At 47.4% G+C, this 18049-nt stretch overlaps 1 protein-coding gene across 1 annotated transcript in view; it reads left to right on the top strand.

Annotated features, from left to right (window-relative positions):
- DMC1 (DNA meiotic recombinase 1) overlaps positions 1-18049 on the top strand; it is a 398321-nt gene that overhangs the window by 354237 nt on the left and 26035 nt on the right. Inside the window, exon 11 of the mRNA XM_033929441.1 lies at positions 17037-17153. Within this exon, the coding sequence (XP_033785332.1) occupies positions 17037-17153 (117 nt within the window). The remainder of the gene's footprint in view (positions 1-17036; positions 17154-18049) is intronic.

The raw sequence follows: 18049 nt of genomic DNA, 5'->3' as shown, positions 1-18049 counted from the left end.
TCCTTCTCAATGCCATCGAAGAAGTTCCACCAGACCAAAGAGGTCAGGGATTTTACTCCCGCTACTTCTTGGTACCCAAGAAAACAGGAGATCTTCGTCCTATCCTCGACCTCAGGAACCTCAACAAGTGTTTGGTCAAGGAAAAATTCAGGATGCTCTCCCTTGCCACACTTTATCCTCTTCTATCTCAACACGACTGGCTATGTTCCCTGGACCTCAAGGAGGCCTACACTCACATCCCAATCCATCAGGCTTCACGTCGCTACCTCCGATTCCAGATACTCAATCACCACTATCAGTACAAAGTGCTTCCCTTTGGTCTCGCATCTTCGCCCAGGGTGTTCACCAAGTGCCTGATTGTGGTAGCGGCCTGTCTCAGGTCCCACAACCTACAAGTGTTCCCCTACTTGGACGATTGGTTGGTGAAAGCAACGACCGCTCCACTTGTGCTGCAATCCACTCACCACACCATCTCTTTCCTCCATCTCTTGGGGTTCGAGCTCAATTATCCCAAGTCGCATCTGCTTCCCACGCAGCGCCTTCAGTTCATCGGAGCACTTCTCGATACAAACTCCATGAGAGCGTTCCTTCCTGCCGACCGGCACCGGACACTGCTTCACCTCTGTCGACAGGTGCTCCTCCAACCATCCATCCCTGCTCGCCAGATGATGATTCTTCTGGGTCACATGGCCTCGACAGTCCATGTGGTTCCTCTGGCGCGACTCCATTTGAGGATACCGCAATGGACCCTCGCCAACCAATGGTCGCAGACCAGGGATCCTCTTTCTCATCCCATCTCTGTGACATCGTCTCTTCAGCACTCTCTTCAATGGTGGTTGAACTCCTCAAATCTTTCCAGGGGCCTCCTTCTTCATCCGCCCCCTCATTCCATGATCATCACCACAGATGCCTCCCCCTATGCATGGGGAGCTCACATAGGGGATCTACGCACCCAGGGACTCTGGACCCCTCAGGAGCGTCAACATCACATCAATTTCCTGGAACTCAGAGCCATGTTTTATGCTCTCAAGGCCTTCCAGCACCTTCTCTATCCTCAGGTTCTTCTCCTGTGCACGGACAACCAAGTCGCCATGTACTACATCAACAAGCAAGGCGGCACCGGATCTCGTCTCCTTTGTCAGGAGGCCCTCCGAATTTGGACCTGGGCCACAGCCCACAATCTTTTTCTCAAAGCGGTCTATATCCAGGGCGAACAGAACTCCCTGGCCGACCAGCTCAGCCGCATCCTTCAACCTCACGAGTGGACCCTGGATCCTCCCACTCTCCACTCCATCTTTGCTCGATGGGGCACTCCACAGGTGGACCTCTTTGCAGCTCCTCACAACCATCAGCTGCCCCAGTTCTGCTCCAGACTCTACTCTCCACATCGTCTGGCCCCGGATGCATTTCTACTCGACTGGACGGATCGGTTCCTCTATGCCTTCCCTCCACTTCCTCTGATGTTGCGGACCCTCTTCAAGCTCCGCAAGGACAGGGCCACCATGATTCTCATCGCCCCTCGGTGGCCCAGACAACATTGGTTCTCCCTCCTGCTTCAGCTCAGCTCCAGGGATCCCATTCCTCTACCTGTGTTTCCTACTCTTCTTACACAGCAACAGCAGTCTCTACTACATCCCAATCTGTCTTCGCTCCACCTGACAGCTTGGTTTCTCTCGGGCTGACCTCTCCAGAAAACCTGTCTCAGCCAGTCCGTCGCATTTTGGATGCCTCCAGGAAACCCTCCACACTCCAATGTTACCATCAGAAGTGGACCCGGTTCTCCGCTTGGTGTCTCCTTCATCATCACAATCCCACCTCTCTGGCGGTGGAAACTGTACTGGACTATTTGCTCTCTCTCTCCGACGCTGGCCTCAAGTCGACCTCAATCAGAGTCCACCTCAGTGCCATCACTGCGTTTCATGAGCCTATCCTTGGAAAACCCCTCACGGCTCATCCTCTGGTTTCCCGGTTCATGAGAGGCCTCTTCAATATCAAACCACCTCTTCAGCCTCCCCCAGTCGTCTGGGACCTCAATGTGGTTTTGTCAGCCCTCATGAAACCTCCTTTTGAGCCTCTGGCCACTACCTCGCTCAAACTTCTCACATGGAAGGTGCTTTTCCTCATTGCCATCACCTCTGCCAGGAGGGTTAGTGAGCTACATGCACTGGTCGCCGATCCACCGTTCACTGTTTTTCACCATGACAAGGTGGTTCTGCGTACCCATCCTAAATTCCTTCCTAAGGTGGTTTCAGCCTTTCACCTCAACCAGTCCATCGTGCTGCCTGTTTTCTTCCCTAAACCCCATTCTCATCCTGGGGAACAGGCTCTTCACACGCTGGATTGTAAGCGTGCCCTGGCGTACTACCTTGACCGTACCAGGGCTCACCGCTCCTCTCCTCAACTTTTTCTGACCTTCGATCCTAATCGTCTGGGTCACCCTGTATCTAAACGAACGCTGTCCAATTGGCTTGCTGCCTGTATTGCGTTCTGTTATGCTCGGGCCGGCCTGTCACTGGAAGGACCTGTCACGGCCCACAGGGTCAGAGCTATGGCTGCTTCTGTGGCTTTCCTCCGTTCCACTCCTATTGAGGAAATCTGCAAGGCGGCCACTTGGTCTTCAGTTCACACATTCACTACTCACTACTGTCTGGATGCCTTCTCCAGACGGGATGGACACTTTGGTCAATCTGTGTTACAAAATTTATTTTCCTAATGGCCAACCATCCTTCCTCCCTCTCTGTTAGCTTAGAGGTCACCCATACGTTAAGAATATGCTGCCTGCTTGTCCTGGGATAAAGCACAGTTACTTACCGTAACAGGTGTTATCCAGGGACAGCAGGCAGATATTCTTACGACCCACCCACCTCCCCGGGTTGGCTTCTTAGCTGGCTTATCCTAACTGGAGACCACGCACTCCTCCGTCGGGCGGGAAGGCACTCGCGCATGCGCGGTGCGGCCAACTAGAACTTTCTAGTTAAAAAGGTCCGTACCGGGGCTCCGTCGGTGACGTCACCCATACGTTAAGAATATCTGCCTGCTGTCCCTGGATAACACCTGTTACGGTAAGTAACTGTGCTTTAAGACATGGGGGAAGTGTCTGCTTGCCCTGGATCGGTAGCATGGAATGTTGCTACTCTTTGAGTTTTGACCAGGTATTAGTGTCCTGGATTGGCTACCATGAGAATGGGCTACTGGGCATGATGGACCATTGGTCTGACCCAGTTAGGCTATTCTTATGTTATGTTCTCATCTGTAGGGGCCTTTGTTTTCACTTCTTATTTTAATGTATTTTTTTTCTGGGAACTTATCAGTGTTTTTTATAATGGGAACAAAAATGGAAGAGAATTAATGTGTGTGGAATGGGGGGGTAACTAATTTCTTCAGCTAAATAATTCAATCCACTTCAAACAGACATAGGAGAACTTGTGCACCATTCACACACCCTCCAACCAAAAACGTCAAAAGAAAAAAACTGTTCGACAACCTCCTAGCCATTCGAGCTGCAACACTCGACCCCCAACTCTACAACCAATTGATATCAACCACAGACTGCAAAACCTTCAAAAAGAAATAAAAACCCTTCTATTCAAAAAACACATAAAACCGAACTAACACAATCAGAACTGTCCCAAGCATCACCTGCAACTACTCCATATGTACTTCTAATGTCATGACAATTTAGACATAATTTATGTTATGTTATGTTTGGAATAATGGTTACATATATGAGGTTCAATAAAAGAAAATTTTCACTGCCTGTTTCTATTCTGACCATTTATTCCATGTCATTGTTATTGCAAAAAAAAAAAAAAAAAAAAATTTTTTTTACATGGGGGGGGGGGGGGGTGTCAAAAAATGATGGGCCCCGGGTGCCACATACCCTAGGTACGCCACTGACTCTCGGAACTTTTTAGCCTTTCTGCGCAACAGAGCATTCCTCTTCGCTTTCATATTGTGGGGGTCCGGGACTGCCAACCTGTTCCTAACTTGAACATCTTGGCGACAACGTGGGCACTTATGGCTCATCAGCTACAACAGGTCTTGAAACATATTCAAAAGGTATCTCCTAATATCACCCACTGGGAAATGCAATTGAAAATTGTTATGAGACTATATCCCGCCAGAGCGAGCAGCCCGAATGGGGATTACCCCGTCTCACTTGTACCCAAAATGTGATCACGCTCATGCTTCCTTGGGTCACATGCTTTGGGCTTGCCCAAAAATTTTCCAGTTTTGGAGTCACCTGGGACATTATGTTACGCTGCTTTGGGGGAGGCGTTGGCTTCCGCAACCGAGAGCATTATTTGGATTTTACAATATTGCCACGCCTAAACCCAAGGGAATGTCCGCATTTATAACCAGAGTACTCTTGATGGGGAAGAAAGCCATTCTTACCAACTGGCTGTCTACTACTCCCCCGACTTATGCTCAATGGAGATCCCTGATGATAATCCACGCAACGCTAGAGCGGAGACTGGTGGGAGACCTAGATCGTGATCCAGGTCGTAGATTTCGCCAGACCTGGGAATGTTTCTGGCAGGATCTCACTCCACATGCCCGTAGTAGACTCTTAAATATTTAGGAAGATTTTGGACTCTCAGTTTTTGTTATGGCATTGGACTCCGGGGGTGGGGAGGGATGGGAGGGGAGGGGGGGTAGTTGCATTATTCTTTCTTGGAATAAGTTACTGATTGTATTGTTTGTTTTCTGTTGGAACAATAAAAATCATTTGAACATAAAGAAAGGGCGTGTGATGGGCTCTATTGCCTGAAATAATTGTAAAGTGGAAATATTTCAGGATCTTTCTTCCATCACTTTGCAGCGTCAGAGGGAGTTTCATCCTGTTCTTACAGCTTTGAAGCAGCATAATCTTGAGTATCGTTGGTTGTTTCCCTTTGGTCTGCTGTTTACCATCAGTGGATCCTATAAAAAGGTCACCCAGGTTGCTGAGGCGTGGAAGATTTTGAAGAAAGAAGGTCTGGTGATGGCAGGCATGGAAGAGCACTGGAAAGCGGCAGCCTCTAAGCTGGAGAAGTCTAGATGGCAGACTGTGGCATGGGGTTCGAGACCGAAAGGTGCGCAGCCTGGATCGGAGTTGCAGGCCAGGGATCCTGGCGTTTTGCGGGAGGACAACTTGAAGAGACTTACCCTAATTATGCCTTGGAGCAGCGCTTAAATTTGAGTTGGGTCTGGGGTGAGATGCAGTTTCTGCCTGCTTGCTGATATGGTTTGAATGTGTATGTATAAGTGGAAGGGATGTATGGGGTATATGTGGGGTATATGGTATTTGAGTGCATGATAAGGAGGGTGAGTCGGTGGATATGGTTGCAGTTGTATGTGAGGGAAAGGGATTTGGGGGTATGGTTTGATGTGACACGAGCGAGAGGAATGTTTCCTGAAATCTTGATGGGAGGTAGACTGGGTAGGGGAGGGGGGTGCAGGAGGGGGGTTGGGGTGTGGAGGGGAGGGGAATGGGGAATGTCTATTTGGGATGGTATGGGGATAATTTGAGCTATGGAGGAGGCATGGTTGGTAACGTAGTATGGGTTTGCAGTTTCAATGTTCATGGTTTAAATATCCCTCGTAAGAGGCAGTTCAAAGAATTTAAAAGTTTGCATATTGATGTGGGTATGGTGCAAGAAACACATTTCCTGAAGACGGGAGAGAAACTTTTCTCTGCTAGGGAGTATGGGGTGAAGTGTTGGGCATCAAATAAGCAGGAACGAAAGAAAGCTGGGGTGGAGATTGTTTTTGCTAGACAAGAGTGGAAAGATGAGGGCAGGGGGCGGTGGATCATTTGGGTGGGGAAGGTGAATGGTTTACAAGTTACTTTGTTGAACATCTATGGTCCAAATTGTCAACAAGGGGTGTTTTTTTAAGGAACTGCTCCCGCAGATCCTGGTGGCTAAGTCTGGGCAACTTATAGTGGATGGGGATTTTAATCTCATTGTGGATCCAGGGATGGACTCCACAGGGAGAGGTGGGGAGTGGTTAAAATCTGATAGGAGAAAATTGCAAACTTTCATGGAAGTCCTCAATGTGGCAGATGGGTGGAGGGAAAAGCACTGGGGGAGTATTCCTTTTTCTCCTCTCTCCACAACACCTACTCACGGATAGATCTTATTTGCCCGGTTAAAAGTTGGGGGGGGGGTAAGATCAGGTCGGTAGAGATAGAAGGTATTACCTGCACCCAACCATGCACCGGTCTGGGTAAATTTCAGCGGGGGGGGGCTCCACTGCCTGGCACGCGGTACTGGAGGTTGAATGATAGCTTACTGAAGGATCCTTTGGTGGTGCGTAAGTTGGAGGGGGTTATTATGGATTTTCTGGACCACAATAATGTTAATGATTTTTCTCTTACTGTCTGGGAGAGCTTGAATACAGTGTTGCATGGGGAACTTATTTCTATTGCAGCACATAAGAGAAGTAAGGAGGCTGAGGAGCGAACTATATGGGAGGAGCTTTCACGACAGGTAAACCAAACAGGGGCTGGGAATGAGGGTCCTCGGCATAGGATTCAGGAGTTTCAAATGAGTTTGGGCAAATTGGAAGATGAGACCATTCAATTTAATCTGGAACGCCTTCGCCTTAAATATTTCGAGTCGGGCAATTGAACAGGCAAAGTTTTGGCTCATAGGTTGTAAACTCAGCAAACTCAATCTAATATTATGTCTATTAGGGATCGACATGGACAGTTATCTGAGGATGAGCAGACTCAATCACAATTTCAAGAGTTCTATCAAGAATTTTATACTCCAGAACAGCAGAAATTGGAGGATGAGATGCTCTCTTATTTAGGGGATTTGAATCTATCTTCCCTGCCTACCTCACTAGCGCAGTCATTGGCTGCGAATGTAACACTGGAGGAAATGCAGCAAGCGATTAAGTCCCTTAAGTCGGGAAAGTCCCCGGGGTTGGATGGGTTCACAGGCCTGTTTTATAAGAAACTGGGAGATTTGGTGGCACCATTGTTGGTTCATCTATATAGTTCTCTGAGAAATGGGCAGCAGCTGTCTTACTTTTTGCGATTGGCTGGGACTACCATTCTTCCAAAGCCTGGGAAGGATGTTACTCAGTGGTAGTTATCTGCCAATCTCTTTGTTGGGCATTGATACTAAATTGATGGCATGAGTGCTTACGGATCACTTATATGGTTGTATGCCCTCCCTGGTCCATCCTGACCAAGTGGGGTTTATAGGGGGTAGAGAGGCTGCATATGGTATCAGGAGGGATCTGAATTTGGTGTGGAAGGATAGCAAAGGATCTGCGACCTGGGTGGCGGTGAATGCTGAAAAGGCATTTGATGGGTGGATTGGCGCTTTATGACTTGCGCCATGCATATGATGAGGTTAGGTGATCGTTTTATCTCGTGGATTCACTCTATATAACGCGCCTCTGGTTTGTGATAAGGTTAATGGGGTATATTCTTTGGGTTTTGAGCTCCAGAGGGAGACTAGGCAGGGTTGTCCCCTCTCCTGTTTGCTTTGGTTATTGAGCCTTTGGCTCAGAGTATCCAAGCAAAACAGAGTATTCGAGGGATGCTGGTGAACGGGAAGGAATATAAAGTGTCACTTTTTGCAGATGACATTCTTGCTATTACTGAGGGAGAATAGCCCCAGCATTTCCAATCTGTCAGCATATGAGAAGTTTTCCATACCTTTTATCAGTTTTGTCGCTCTTCTCTGGACTCCCTCAAGTACCTCCATGTCCTTTATGAGGTACGGCGACCAGTATTGGACACAGTACTCCAGATGTGGGCGCACCATTGCCCGATACAGCGGCAAAATGACTTCCTTCGTCCTGGTCGTGATATCTTTTTTGATGATACCCAACATTCTGTTCGCTTTCTTTGAGGCTGTCGCACACTGTGCTGATGCTTTCAATGTTGTGTCCACCATCACCCCCAGGTCTCTTTCAAGGTTGCTCACCCCTAGCAATGATCCCCCCATTTTATAGTTGAACATCGGGTTCTTTTTCCCTACATGCATGACCTTGCATTTCTCAGTGTTAAAACTCATTTGCCATTTTCTTGCCCAGTCTTCCAATCTCGTTAAGTCCCTTTGCAGGTCTTCACAGTCTTCCGTGGTTCTAACCCTGCTGTAGAGTTTGGTGTCGTCCGCAAATTTAATAACCTCACAGTTCGTCCCTGTCTCTAAGTCGTTAATAAATATATTGAACAGGAGCGGTCCCAGCACCGACCCCTGTGGGACTCCACTCGTGACCCATTGCCATTCTGAGTAATGGCCCTTTACTCCAACCCTTTGTTTCCTGCCTGCCAGCCAGTGTTTGATCCATCGGTGGATATCCCCTTGCACCCCGTGGTTCCACAGCTTCTTAAGCAACTGTTTGTGGGGTACCTTGTCGAAGGCTTTTTGGAAGTCAAGGTAAATGATGTCTATGGATTCCCCTTTATCCATCTGGCTGTTTATTCCCTCAAAGAAGTACAGCAAGTTCGTGAGGCATGATCTTCCCTTGCAGAAGCCGTGCTGGCTTGCCTTCAGCTGCCCATTGTTTTCTATGTGATCGCTGATGGTGTCCTTAATCAGTGCTTCCATCATCTTTCCAGATACCGAGGTCAAGCTCACCGGCCTGTAGTTTCCCGGGTCACCCCTTGATGGGCATGACATTTGCTATTTTCCAGTCCTCTGGGATCTCCCCTGTTTCTAAGGAAAGGTTACATATTTGGCGAAATGTTTCTGCTATTTCGTTTCTCAGTTCTTTTAGTACCCTTGGGTGGATGCCGTCCGGACCTGGTGATTTGTCACTCTTCAGTCTGTCTATCTGACGGAGGACATCCTCCCGGCTTACCTCTAGTTTGACCAGCTTCCCATCCCGGTTTCCATTTAAGATCTCCTCGAGTTCTGGAATATTGGATGTGTCCTCTCTCGTGAAGACTGATGAGAAGAACTTGTTTAACCTGTCAGCTATCTCTTTTTCCTCCTTTACCCTTCCTGTCTCCATCATCCAAGGGTCCCACTTCCTCCCTGGCCGCTTGCCTCCCCTTCACATACTTGAAGAATGGTTTGAAGTTTCCTGCTTTCTCTGCCAGTCTCTCCTCATATTCTCTTTTTGCTTTCCTTACCACTCGGTGACATTCCTTTTGGTGCTTTTTGTGCTCATTCTGGTTGTCCTTGGTTTGGTCCTTTTTCCATTTTCTGAATGATGCTTTCTTGTCACTTATCGCCTTTTTCACTGCATTTGTTATCCACTCCATAGACTTCAGCTAATTCAGAACGCCGCAGCTAAGCTTATTTTCGCAAAAGGCAAGTTCGATCATGTCTCCCCACTCCTCTCCAAGCTTCACTGGCTCCCAGTATACTCCAAAGTCCTCTTTAAATGTGCCTGCTTAGCCTTCAAGATCCTACATGGCGTCCTTCCTCCCGTTATCCCACTCTTTTGGAATTCCTCAAAACCACACTCCCCCAGACCCTCCCAAAAACTGAAACTATCATTCCCCTCTATAAAAGGTATATCCCGCGCAGGAAAACTTGGAACATCTCTCCCCTTTAAAACCATAGAACTCTGGAACAACCTCTTATCCCTACTCAGAAACTCAAGCTCCTTCCAATCCTTCCGCAAACACTTGAAAACTTAGCTCTTTGCAAAAATCTAATCACCTCCCATTCTCCAGTATTCTGTCCCTCTCTTTCCTCTTAGTCCCTCTCCTTTATCCCTTATTGTAGTTCCTTTCTTCTTAACTCTGTAAACTGTGCCGAGCTCTGCGCTTTCGGAGATGGCACGGTATACAAACCTAAGGTTTAGTTTAGTTTAGTTTTTTGTTCGATTCTTTTTGCACCCTTTCTTAAACCTGGGGACGTACAGGTTCTGTGCTTCGTGCACTGTGCCCTTGAGCAGGGACCAGGCTTTTTCTACGGTCTCCATCTTCCCTGAGCTGCTGCTGAGTTTCTTTCCCACCATTTTCCTCATGGCTTCGTAGTTCCCTTTTCTATAATTGAGTGTTGTTGTTGTGGTTCTCTTCACCTTTGGTGTTCCTATTTCTAGCTTGCACTGGATCATGTTGTGATCGCTGTTTCCTAGTGGCGCTAGTACTACCACCTCCTTTGCGGGTCCCCCTAGCCCGTTGAGGATTAGGTCAAGAGTGGCATCTCCTCTTGTTGGTTCCGTGACCAGCTGTTCCATGAAGCAGTCCCTTATAGCCTCCAGGAATTTTGTTTCCCTTGTGCAGTTTGAGTGTCCCATACTCCAGTCTATGCCAGGGTAGTTGAAATCCCCCATCACCACCACACTTCCGCTTTTGCATACCTGCCTTAATTCAGCCTCCAGGTCCTGGTCATTTGCTTCCGGTTGTCCTGGTGGGCAATAGTACAGTCCCAATTTTATGTCTGCTCCATTTCCTCCTGGTAGCTTAACCCATAGTGATTCCAAGTTGTCCACCCCTATTACTGTTTCCATCCTGGTTGAAGGAATGGAGTCCTTTATGTATAGCGCTATTCCTCCACCTTTATTGTATGTCCTGTCACTCCTGTAAAGTTTGTACCCTGGTATGACCACATCCCATTTGTTGTCCTCAGACCATCATGTTTCAGTGACTCCAATTATGTCTATGTCCTCCTTTCTGGCTATGACTTCTAGCTCTCTCATTTTGACTCTTAGGCTCCCTGGCATTAGTGTATAGGTAATTTAAGTCCCGGTTGTTTACCTTCCTTGTTAGTTTTCCTCGTGGTTTGGTGTTCCTGCCTACCCCCTCATGGGCTGCAAGTGCCCGGGCCTCGCTTCGTTCATCCTCCTCCTGTGGTGTGTCTTTCACATCTTCATCTCCCTCCTGTGGTGTGTCTATCTCGTCCTCAGTCTGCTTCCCCATGTTTGGATGTCCCCCTGGCTGTTTCCTCTCATTTCCTGCTCTTTGGTTTCATTAGTTCCCTGGGCCCCTGCTTTGCGTCCTTGGATTTTTTTTCAAAAAACGTCCACTCAGTCTCGATCCCTCTATTGCCTTTTCCTGGTCCAGTATCCCTGTTTGATACACTAGTCCGATGCATCGATGTCAGATTGACTATCGGCTTTCCCCTTTTCCTCAGTTTAAAGCCATGTCTATGCTGTTCTGGATGTTGTGTGCCAGCCTCCTCGTCCCATCAGTGCTCAGGTGCAGTCTGTCCCTCCTGTAGAGCTTGTTCTTTCCCAGGAAAGTTGTCCAGTTCCGTACAAAGTGAAAACCTTCCTCTTCGCACCACCTCCTCAGCCAACTGTTAATTGCTTGCAGCTCGGCCGGCCTCCTTGCATCTGCCCTCGGTACTGGCAAGATCTCTGAGAAGGCTATCCTCCTTGTCCTCAGCTTCAGTTTCCTTCCCAGTATCTTGAACTGCTCGGTCAGTGTTGTCCTGTAGTAGTTTCTTCTGCTGACGTCGTTGGTTCCAACGTGGATTATCACTGCTGTTTCCTCTATCTCAGCTTCTTCCAGGATTTTCTCGATTCTGTCTGAGATGTCCTTAGTTCTCGCCCCTGGGAGACATGTCACTAGTCGGTCATCTCTGCATCCTGCTATGTGACTGTCCACCTCTCTCAGGATTGAGTCTCCCACTACGATTGCAAATTTCCCCTTCCTCAGTTTCCTTCTGGGTCTCAGGTCTATATCAGTGACTCGATCCGCCAATCCTTCCTCCGGATTCTGATGGGTCTCCGCCTCCTCTGTCTGCTCAGTTCCTCCGCAAGGTCCTGTTGGAATCCGTCCTTCCCTCCTGGAATCTGGTGGAATCTGTCCTTCCCTTCTGAATCTGGTAGAATCTGTCTTCCATATATTGGTTCCTGTCCCCCGGCATCTGGTGGATTCCGTCTTTCAACTGTTGGTTCCCTTCCAACTTGTTGGTGATCCTGTGCCTCCACCATCCTGCAGGCCTCCTCAATGAATCTCTCAAGCTCTCTAACCTGCTCCTCGATGTGGCACTCACTGGTGGTATCCTCAGTTGCCTAGCCTGGTTCCTCTACGGTGTGGAGTCCCTCCAGCTCCTGGACCTTCACCTGCAGTCTCCCGACCTCCTTCTTCAGGCTCCCAACCTCTTTCTTCAGGCTATCCAGTTCCTGACATCGACCGCATATGTACGCCTGCCTCCCGGAGGGGAGGTAGTCATATATATGACAGCTGGTGCAGTATACTGGAAAGCTTCGCTGGGTTCCTGCTGCCTCCATTTCTTCTTTCTCGTACCTGAAGTCCCTTGGTGTGTAGGAGTGGTGCTCGGCGTGCAGCTAGCTGAAAGAATAGAGAGAGAAGAATGAGAATAGAAGAAAAGTACTTTTATTTTTTTGTTAGGAGTTAGAAGTTAGAATTTGCTGCTGGGCTGCCTGGGCTCCTGGCTCCTTCTCAAGGCTCTTTCGCAAAGGCGCTCTCGCTAAGGCGAGTGCCTTTGCCGCTCGCCTTCACCGCGTGCCGAACGGCTGCACGCCGTTGGCTCACCCCCTTTTAAGGGGGAGCCTGGGCGCCGAGACGACCTCTGACGCGGTGGGGGTGGGCAGAGCTTCCTTTCGCCGCTACCCCAATCAGGCTTCCGCCCCTCCGCTTCACTGCCCCTCTGTCTCTGTCTCTCCCTTGCTTGGCCCGGCTTCCTACCTCCCCTCTGCCTCCTCAGTCCGCACTGCAGGAAAGAAAGAAAAAGGTAAAAATGAAAAGAGAGCAAGGACGCCGCCGAGATGAGGATAGGATTAAAGACTTTCCGGCGCTTCAGAAGCAGTTTCACGGCCTCTGGGGCCTTTATCCCTATTTGCAGCGGAATAGGGTAACTCAGTTTCATGACTTCCAGAGTTCTTAGTTTGAAGAGTTACTAGGAGAGCTGGTTCGAAAGGGTTATATCTCCATTCTGTATCAATTGCTTAATAAGGCTCTGAGGCCAAAGGTATCTTACATGCTAGCCTGGGAGGAGGATTTACATCACTCTTTTACAGTGCAGGTGTAGGCTGATATATCCTACTGACTACAGCATATTGCGCTTGCTCCCATTTTGGTGGAGAATGCAGTCAAATTGTTGATTCGTTGGTACCTTTCTCCTGTGCTGTATCAAAAAGTTAACCGCTCTGAGTCTGTGGTGTGCTGGAGGGGGTTGTGGGGGCGAGGGGCACTTTCTTTCACATGTGGTGGGAATAGGGAATAGGTGAACTATACAAGTTAAGGACAAGCTTATAATGTTGTTCCCAAAAAGTAGTATATTTACGATAGGTAGGCAACCTGCGAACAGCTTGTAAAATCACTTCATCAGAGAGGTCTACAGCAAGGTCACATGCCCATGCATCCCTTAATCTGGAATGGTCAAACAAGGGGAACTCATCCTTCAATTGACGATGGTGAAATTTAAGTGGAACAGGGAGTTGGGAACCAATAGTAAAGGCCGTAGACAGCAACTCCTGACAAGGAGCCGTAAGGGAACCAGAAGGTAAAGAATTAAGGTAATGATGAATTTGCATATATGCAAAATAATCAGTGGGCGGTAGATCAAATTCCTTCTGTAACTGAAGGAAGGAATTAATTTTCCCATCGTCATCAACTAATTGAAACACATAATGAATGCCCTTTGTTTCCCATCTAGCAAAATTCAAGCCATCAAACCCAGGAAGGAAATTACTATTGGAGCGAATAGGCAGAAAAGGAGTAATTGTTGGAGTAACAGAATGAAATTTACAGACCCAGTGCCAAGCTTTTCGCAAAGAGCGATGAAGCACTTTACTAGGAGAGGAAAACAGTGACGGAGTTCAAAGAAGCATGGGATGAACACAGAGGATCTAGAATCAGAAAATAATATTAAATATTAAAGGCCAGTACTGGGTAGACTTGCATGGTCTGTGTCTGTCTGTATATGGCCATTTGGGAGAGGATGGGCTGGGGAGGGCTTCAATGGCTGGGAGGGTGTAGATGGGCTGGAGTCGATTTTGATGGAAATTTAGGCAGTTGAAACCCAAGCACAGTACCGGGTAGAGCTTTGGATTCTTGCCCAGAAATAGCTCAGAAGGAAAAATTTAAATTGAATCAAGTTGGGCAGACTAGATAGACCATTCAGGTCTTTTATCTGCCGTCATCTACTATGTTATGTTACTAGTGGGAGGCTCAGGAGAAGTAGAGGGAACAAAATGGAGGTATGCACTAAAGTGAAGAGTTTGGAAACAGGGAATTTCTAATGAGGTATTGGTGAAAGCAGGGGTTCCCCGAAAAAAATCATTATGATGCATGCCGCAACTAATAGTCAAGTAGCAAATATTCAGCAAACCCAAGCCACCTTTGTACCACGGTGTTGCCACCAACCTATAAGGCATTCGGGCCCTCTTGCCCATCCAAAGAAACCACTGAACCAAGCACTCCAGACGGCTCTCATCTCGGGAAGTCAAGTAAAGAGGAAGCACCTGAAAGACATACAGCCAACACGGGATAATAAGCATGTTGTATAAATGTACACAGCTGAGGAGCGAAAATGGTAGACCTTTCCAGAGCTGCAGTTTAGTCTGAAGGGCCTGAAACAACGGCTCCACGTTCAAAGAGTACAAGTGAGATAGATCCAGCGGGATAAGTATCCCTAAGTATTTCAATGAGGAGTCTGCCCATCGCAGAGGAAAGGCACCCCTCCATGCCCTACGTACCTCAAGATGAGAGGGTAAAGCGATCGACTTATCTAAGTTGAGAGAAAGACCGGAATAGAATCCAAATTCAGAAATGAGATCTAACGCCGTAGGAAGAGAGTCCTCGGGCCTAGTAAGAATAAGAAACATGTCGTCAGCAAAGGCCAAAGCCTTCAATTCAATCCCGGCGACCGTAAGGCCCCGCACCTCCCCAAACCCACGAAGAGTACAGAGTAAAGGTTCCAAAGATAAAAGGAAGAGCAAGGGTGATAGGGGGCATCCTTGCCTAGTGCTCCAAAGAATAGGGAAGGAATCTGTTCGCATCCCGTTAATCAACAAGGAAGCCCTTGGATTAGAGTATAGAGAACACACTGCATTCAGGTAGAAGCCACCCAGCCCAACATGTTCAAGGGTACAAAACAAAAAGGACCGGTGGATCAAAGGCCTTAGAGGCATCTAAATGAACAAACACAGCTGGAATATTGTGATTTTGACAGTGAGCTAGGGCAAATAGGACCTCACGGACATTACAAATGGATTGATGGCCTCGAACGAATCCCACTTGGTCTCCATGAATAAGCAAGGAAAGGTGCGGTGCAAGACAGTCAGCTAGCATATGAGAAAGAAGCTTAAGATCCACATTGATCAAAGAAATAGGACGATATGAGCTGGGGTCATCAGCCTCTTTGCCAGGTTTCAACAATAAAGTAATAAGCGCCTCATTAGCATAGCGAGGAAAGGAGCCTCAGGCAATAGCTGAGTTGAAGTAAGCCAACAAAGGGCCACAGAGACGAGGGGAAAGAATGCGATAAAATTCTCCCAAAAAACCATCAGGGCCCGGAGCCTTACCAGATCAGAGAGCTTTAATAGCAGATTCTAGTTCCACTGCTCTGAAGGGACTATTAAGAGAAGACATGACTTCTTCTGGAAGACAAGGGAATCCCGAGGACTGAAGATAGTCCATTAGCAATTCCAGAGACACATCCTCAGGAGCGTCATAAACTGTTGAAAGAAATCAAGGAGGACCCCAGAAACATCTGATGTACATGTGACCCTGCCCCCATTCGGGGTACGAAGAGTCAAAATTGGTTTCCTACTAGAATCAGTGTTTACTAAGCGTGCCATAAGGCACCTGAGCCAATCAGGGACTTCCTTAGACTCCTCCTTAAGGAAGTCCTTTATTGGCTCAGGTGCCCCAGCCCCTCCAAAGGGAGGAGCCTGAGGCGCCTCAGCCAATCAGTGCCTTAGGCCTCTCCCCGTGCATCAGATGATGTGCTGGGGCGGGGCCTAAGGCTGCTATTGTGCTGCAGCGGGTCAGCAGAGTAAGAGCAGGAGGAGTTTGCTCCTGCTCCTGAAGATTTTGCCGGTGCGTAGGAGCAGGAGGAGGGTCCGGGCACCCCTCCTGCTCCCAAAGATGTTGGGTAGCCTTGCCAAAGGAGCAGGAGGGACCGGGCACCCATCCTGATCCCAACAATTATACAGGTACCGGGGTGGGTGGGCCAGGCCCGACCATGACCAGGCAGGGGTGGGAGGCCTAGGAGCAGGAGGGACCGGGCACCCCTCCTGCTCCCAACTTTCAGTCCATCAGCCCCGCAATCTTTTTTTTTTTTTAGTAGTTTTGATCCCTGCGAGCCTGTGGTTTTAACCCGCTTTAAACTCGTGGGGTTAAAACCACGGGCTCGCAGGACGGGGAAGGGCAGTGCAGGGCAGCAGGACTTCAGGGAGATTCGGGGCAGTGCAGGGCGTCAGGACTTCAGGGCAGGAGATTTGTGCTTGAGTTGGGGCAGAGAGCAGGATATACAGTTGGAAACCACTGAACAACTGGTCCCCAGCAGTTGCTTCTTCCGTTGATCGGCCAGCCCTGTCCGATGTGATATTTTGTGTAGAGAATTGGGTAGCTGTCCAATTTGCACGCATTTCTCCTCATTTGCATGCATGGATTAGAAGCGGATCGCAGGAGAGGTAAGAGAATCAGGCCGGAGGGAAATTTGCTCGTTAAGGGGTCACAAACCGATCGGTACACGATCGGTTTGCTTAGTGAATCTAGCTTTTGGTATGTGATTTCTATAGTGTACAACTGCAATGGGGTGTGGACTTAGGTGGGACTGGGCATTCCTCAGAGTTCCACATACAGAATACTATCAGTTATTCACCTAGCTATCTACAGTTAAATATAAGCATTTTGGCTGGTGTAAGTGCTTGTGCCTCAAGTTCAGAACTATGGCAGTATTCTATAATATAATTTCTGTGTAGAACTTACATTGTAGAATTTGCACTTAGCACGCATCATCCCATTGCCTAAATTTGGTGCTCCTTCTTGAATTTATCCATTTCTGTTAATACTTAATTTTAAAAGTGAACTCAATATCTTGTTTTGACTCAGATTAGGGGGGAATGGCTCACCAATATCTTCTTTCACATAGTTTTTCAATTATGTAAAGGAAAAGGCATGCATTCAAATGCTCATAACTATTTTTGTCTCCCAGTTTTCAGGCAGATCCTAAAAAGCCCATTGGTGGACACATCCTTGCACATGCTTCAACAACAAGGATAAGCCTACGGAAAGGAAGAGGTGAACTACGTATTGCCAAAATCTATGATAGGTAATAGCCTTAACATAATTATCCAATAAGGGGATAATTTTATAAGCAATTTGAGTATGTAGAGTGCATTTTGCTCAAGTAGGTGCTTATATTTTCAATTAACAAGAAAGATTGAATCAGGCACACAAGAAGGTGATGTTATCTGATGGTTCCAGTGCTGCTGAGATGGATCAGCTTTTCTAGAGCTCAGAACTATGGTAAAATGCTCAGTATGTGCAACCCTTTCTGATGGTATTTATTGACCATCTCTGGTTGTGGGGAAGCAGATTATGATTAGTTTGTTATCCTCATCTGGACTTCTTCCCTCCAGTGGGGTGCCATATGTGTTGGTTTATCCAGTCAGTGACTGGTTGGGGGGAGGGGTATTTTGGGTTACACAGTGGTATACATATGTATTGTTGTGGTGTACGAGAAGTATGGTTGCAAGGAACAGTTTTCAACTGTTAATTCAGTGTCTCAAACTTTTTTTTAGTTCTGATACACTAAACGGAGCAAATATTTTTTGTGACACTAAACGGAGCAAATGTTTTTCACAGCACATTATAACTGAAATTATAAAATTGCAAAACCAATAAAAAATTAAATTTGAGTTATTTATTTAAAGCTAGTATCGGTAATTGTAACAATAGTGAAACTAATGTAGAATAGAATTGCTAATCACTGTGATGGATGAGCTTGTTTTTGAGTGCAAATTAACTCAAAACGCAGTTCGATAGTTGACAAGCAAACATGCATTTCATCATCCACCATCTGCAGTCTCTCTTTTTTTATTTAATTTCTGTCAGAGTTGAAAATTCAAGTTCACAAAGATAAGAAGATCCAAATGGTAATAAAGCTTTGATTGTTTTATTGCTCAAGTTAGGATATTGGCTATGAATTGAAATCCAAAATGCTGA

Source organism: Geotrypetes seraphini, chromosome 2 (assembly GCF_902459505.1).
Source record: "Geotrypetes seraphini chromosome 2, aGeoSer1.1, whole genome shotgun sequence".
Taxonomy (NCBI): domain Eukaryota; kingdom Metazoa; phylum Chordata; class Amphibia; order Gymnophiona; family Dermophiidae; genus Geotrypetes; species Geotrypetes seraphini.
Note: the sequence above shows the minus strand (reverse complement) of the source record. Positions and strands in the feature narration are given on the sequence as shown.